The 5,356-nt window shown below is 47.1% G+C and overlaps 1 protein-coding gene across 1 annotated transcript in view; it reads right to left on the bottom strand.

Annotated features, from left to right (window-relative positions):
• Window positions 1–5,356, bottom strand: part of CERK (ceramide kinase) — a 52,505-nt gene that overhangs the window by 30,012 nt on the left and 17,137 nt on the right. Inside the window, exons 5-6 of the mRNA XM_011984072.1 lie at window positions 4,440–4,565; window positions 2,367–2,430 (exon numbers count right to left, since the gene is read on the bottom strand). Coding sequence (XP_011839462.1) covers window positions 2,367–2,430; window positions 4,440–4,565 — 190 coding nt within the window. The remainder of the gene's footprint in view (window positions 1–2,366; window positions 2,431–4,439; window positions 4,566–5,356) is intronic.

The raw sequence follows: 5,356 nt of genomic DNA on the forward strand, positions 1-5,356 counted from the left end.
CTAGGGTGGGTGCAATAAGGTACCAGCCCCATCCCTGCTGAAAAGTAAAGACTGTCTTCCTGCCAAGCTGCCGTCGGGTGGAGTGGGTGGGGGGACGTGTGTGGAGGGACTGCCGTCGGGTGGAGTGCGTGGGGGGACGTGTGTGGAGGGGCTGCCGTCGGGTGGAGTGGGTGGGGGGAAGTGCGTGGAGGAGCTGCTGTCGGGTGGAGTTGGCGGGAGGTGCGTGGAGTAGCTGCCGTTGGGTGGAGTGGGTGGGGGGACGTGCTTGGAGGAGCCGTTGTCGGGTGGAGTTGGTCCAGGGGAAATGCGTGGAGGAGCCGCCATCGTTGGGTAGAGCGGGTGGGGGAGGTGTGTGGAGGAGCTGCTGTCGGGTAGAGTGGGTGGGGGGACGCTCTTGGAGGAGCTGCTGGTGGGTGGAGTGGGTGGGGGGGAAGTGCATGGAGGAGCTGCTGTCGGGTGGAGTTGGCGGGAGGTGAGTGGAGGAGCTGCTGTCGGGTGGAGTTGGCGAGAGGTGCCCCGTGGAGTAGCTGCCGTTGGGTGGAGTGGGTGGGGGGACGTGCTTGGAGGAGCTGATGTCGGGTGGAGTTGGTCCAGGGGAAGTGCGTGGAGGAGCCGCCATCGTTGGGTAGAGCGGGTGGGGGAAGTGCGTGGAGGAGCTGCTGTCGGGTGGAGTTGGGGAGACATGCGTGGCGGAGCCGCCTGCTTCCTGGAGCTCATGAACAGAACACTCCCATATTAGGAGGGGGGCAAAGGGGTATCCCTGTCAGCACCTGGGGGCAGGGGCTCCTTTCATTTCCCTTTCTAACCTTAGCACCAGCAGAGTGCTGGGACCTGGCGGACACCCGATAATGTTTGTGGAATGAATAATGATTTCAATAAACACTTGCTGCAATTGATAACACATTGCTCACAGATTCCAGACGGAACAGACAGAAGAAAACAAGGAGCCAACCAATGACAAGGCCATTAACCGCAGGGGAAGAGCTCGACTCAAGAGGAAGAGTGCAATTTTAAGCGTAAAGAACAGCATCAAAAGAACTGGACAGACTTGAGTACATGAATCTGAAAACTTCTACTGGCAAGAATTAATGCCATAAGCAAAATTAAAAGACAGTTTCAAAACTAGCCAAAATATTTGCAAAAATATGAATGTAAATATGAAATGCCTATTATTTGTTGGATAAAAGAACAAATGACTAAAATTATGGCCAACAAAAGAAAATGGGCCAAAGACATAAAAATCAATTCCAAGAAGCCAGCTAGCCAATAAACATATTCCTTAAAAGATTAGAGACTTGCACATGTCAAATTAGCAGAGAAATTTTATACTGATAATACCAAACACGTTGACAAAGACAGTAAATAATGTACTATAAGACAGAATGTAAGCTGGCCGGGCGCAGTGGCTCGTGCCTATAATCCCAGCACTTTGGGAGGCCAAGGCAGGTGGGGTGGATCACCTGAGGTCAGGAGTTTGAGACCAGCCTGGCCAATAGGGCGAAATCCTGTCTCTACTAAAAACACAAAAATTAGCTGGGCATGGTGGTGGGCGCCTGTAATCCCCGCTACTCCGGAGGTTGAGGCAGGAGAATCTTTTGAACTTGGGAGGCGGAAGCTGCAGTGAGCCGAGGTCATACCACTGCACTCCAGCCTGGGCAACAAGAGAAAAACTCCGCCTCAAAAAAGAAAAAAAAAAAAAAAAGAATGAAGTTAATAGAATCTCTTTCGAAAGCAATATGGCAGTACACAGCAGAGATTTTAAAATGTTAATCTCCTATGACTAATTTCATTTCTAGGAATTTACCTTTAAAAATGTAGATGTATGCAGAGAGATTTATGTACAAGAATGCTATCCTATTCTAAGAGCAAAAATTGGAAAGAGCCTAAACATCTACAAGTGAGAGGCTAAATAAATATGGCATGCCCACATAATGGGCCATGATATGGGCATTAAAAATAGTACCTCTGGGAACTGTTTGGGAATTTTGGGGAAAAGAAGAATCCCAAACTGTAAAAACGACAGCATCTAAACTTTCTTGATAACGTGCTTGGTTGATTGGCTTCTCTGTCTACGCAGCGCCGCATAAGCACGTCTCGTGAAAGACTGAACGGAAACAGAACCAGCAAACAACCATTCTTGCCCAGCCCAGCCAGGGAGGAGCGTGTGACTCTGCACTTTTCTGCCTTTTTTTTCTGGCCTTTCTGTAAGGAGCATGTTTACTTTTACAATTGGTTGTGGGCGGAGGGATGGGGGCGGGGGGGGGGGGGGCCAGTTTTGGGTAGGGGGGCTTTCAAAACTAAGAGAGGTGGGTGGAACCTTTTTCATTAACAATGGACTCAATCTCGATGAAAGACGGCTTACTCACCCGTCGTATTTATCTATGTTAATCTCATACAGAGTCTCCTTGGCTTGATTAGCATGTTCAGTAACTGTGGGGAAAAATTACATCAAGCAGTTTATATTCACATCTGGGAGTCCTCTTGTAAAAGGCAAATCATCCATTCTTTTAAAATGAGTTCCTGTAACACCTTCAGGTGGGTTTCCTAGATAAAATGCTTTCTTCAATCCTACATGGCTCTTATGGGACGGGATCAAGCTGACCTCAGGGAACTTGAACATGGCCCTCTCGTGGGCCACAGACTGCCGGATGAGATGCAGCATTCCTGACATTTAATTGCTGGCAAATAATAATTTCTTTGAAAGAGATTACATCTGTTTTATAATTTTTCCTTATTATACAAGTTTCCTTACTACACAAGTTCCTTATTTTACAACTTTCAAAATTGTACTCTGTACCAAAATGTAGTAAGATGTTAGTGTAGTCTCTATACCCGATGTAAACTTCTATTGAAATTCTACTGTACACACAGTTTTGTACCCTTGTTTTCCTGGTATATCCCAATCACCTTGTTATCATTAAAAATCCCTTGTAGGCTGGGCACGGTGACTCACACCTGTCATCCCAGCAGTTTGCGAGACCGAGACGGGCGGATCACGAGGTCGAGACGGGCGGATCAGGAGGTCAGGTGATCGAGACCATCCTGGCTAACACGGTGAAACCCCGTCTCTACTAAAAATACCAAAAAAATTAGCTGGGTGTGGTGGCGGCCGCCTGTAGTCCCAGCTACTCGAGAGGCTAAGGCAGGATAACGGCATGAACCTGGGAGGCAGAGCTTGCAGTGAGCCGAGACCACGCCACTGCTTTCCAGCCTGGGCGACACAGCGAGACTCCATCTCAAAAAAAAAAAAAAAAAAAAAAATCCCTTGTAAAGACCCTTTAGAAACGCTACATTGCCAGGCGCGGTGGCTCATGCCTGTCATCCCAGCACTTGGGGAGACCGAGGCGGGTGGATCACGAGGTCAGGAGATTGAGACCATCCTGGCTAACACGGTGAAACCCCATCACTACTAAAAATGCAAAAAATTAGCCGGGTGTGGTGGCACATGCCTGTAATCCCAGCTATTCGGGAAGCTGAGGCACGAGAATTGCTTCAACTTGGGAGGTGGAGGTTGCAGTGAGCCGAGATCACGGCACTGCACTCCAGCCTGTCCAGCCTGGGCAACAGAGTGAGACTCCGTCTAAAAACAAAAATAAAAATGAGTAAGTTGTTTCCAGTGATTTGCTATAATACAAAGAGTGTAATGGGCTGTTGCGTGCATCCATCTCTGTGAACTTGACTGTGTCCTAGGAGAGATTTAGAAAACATAAAATACTGGGCAAAAATGCCCTCATTTTTCAGGCTCTCAACCCACATTACCAAGTGACTTTTTAACATCGTTTCACAAAACACGGTCTCTCCCCGCCTTTCCACACCCAGCACTTGCACTGTGGTACTGTATTATGCATTCTGAATGTCATTTATTGGTGAGATTTCTAAGACTTATTAATCCTTTGTGTCTCCTCTTTTGATAATTTTCTGACTATAATTGTTGCCCTTTTATCTTCTCAGTGTTTTTCTTGATGCCTTCTATGCTGAGACTTGGCTGGAAAATACTAAGTTATTTATTTTGCATTCTTCCCATTCTGGTATGTAAAAAAAAAAAGTTCTATTTTGTTTAAAATAATCTTACAGGATAAAAATCTTGGGCTGGGCACAGTGGCTCATGCCTATAATCCCAGCACTTTGGGAGGCTGAGGTGGGTAAGACCGCTTGAGCCCAGGGGTTCGAGATCAGCCTGAGCAATATGGCAAAACCCCGCCTGTACAAAAAATACAAAAATTAGCCAGGCATGATGGCACATGGTGTGGGAGGCTGAAGCAGGAGGATTGTCTGAGCCAGGGAGGCTGAGGTTACAGTGAGCCACGACTGCTCCACTGCACTCCAGCCTGGGCAATACAGTGAGACACCGTCTAGAAAAAACAAACTTTTCTAGTGACTATACTTGAATCATTTTTCAAACTTACTTCTACATAGTTAACATAGAATTTGCACCTTACCGATGATGTCAGTGGTGATGGAGGCTAAGGTGAACAGTGGTGCCACTTTTCTTTCATATATCCGCTTGCCTTGTCCTTTTCCTCCAAACGGGTTGATAAATACCAGTAAATGCTTTGGTCTGGACGCTGCAAGACAACAACATGTAAATAGCAATGAAAATAGCAAAATCAAAATGAAGAGCTCTGCTACTGGACAAAATCAAACCATGGGGGTTTTAGGATTCTGCTTAGTATTATCTGAAGGAAAGTATTTTCAAATGTTAAAGAACAATGACAAAGAGTTTCCTGATCTGTGAAACAAGAAAATTAACAGGTTGTCCAACTGAGCAAAGGCTATGTCAGACACCATGAAAGTCCCACAAACTCAGAATTCCGACTGAGACGGACTCTCTCTGCTCTGAAGGGTGCTGTCGGGTGTACATGCTGGGGCGGCAGCCTCATTCTTCTGCAGGTGAAGGAGGCGAGCGTGCGGACAGCAGGAAGAAGGAAGGAGACGTCGGGAACAGTCTTAGGAGAAGCGGACAGGCAGGCATGGAAAGAAGAAGCCACACAGGGAGATGCTCGTGGAGATGGAAAGACAGAAGCCAATAACCTCACTTCCGTCTCTCCAGGGACCCCACCAAACTCCCATGCTTGGGTTTCCTCAGTCACCCCCATTTTCTTATAACAACTTCCACATTTCTGTTTTGGTGGGTTCATGTAACTCTGCTACTTAAAATAACACGCTTAACTAACAAATCAATACAAGCAACAAGACAGTATCTGCCCAAGAAAACTGAAAACTTAAGTCCATACAAAAACCCAGATACAGGGCCAGATGTGGTGGCTCACGCCTGTAATCCCAGCACTTTGGGAGGCCGAGACGGGCGGATCACGAGGTCAGGAGATCGAGACCATCCTGGCTAACATGGTGAAAC

The sequence above is a fragment of the Mandrillus leucophaeus genome, unplaced genomic scaffold (assembly GCF_000951045.1).
Source record: "Mandrillus leucophaeus isolate KB7577 unplaced genomic scaffold, Mleu.le_1.0 Scaffold26, whole genome shotgun sequence".
NCBI classification, from domain to species: Eukaryota; Metazoa; Chordata; class Mammalia; order Primates; family Cercopithecidae; genus Mandrillus; species Mandrillus leucophaeus.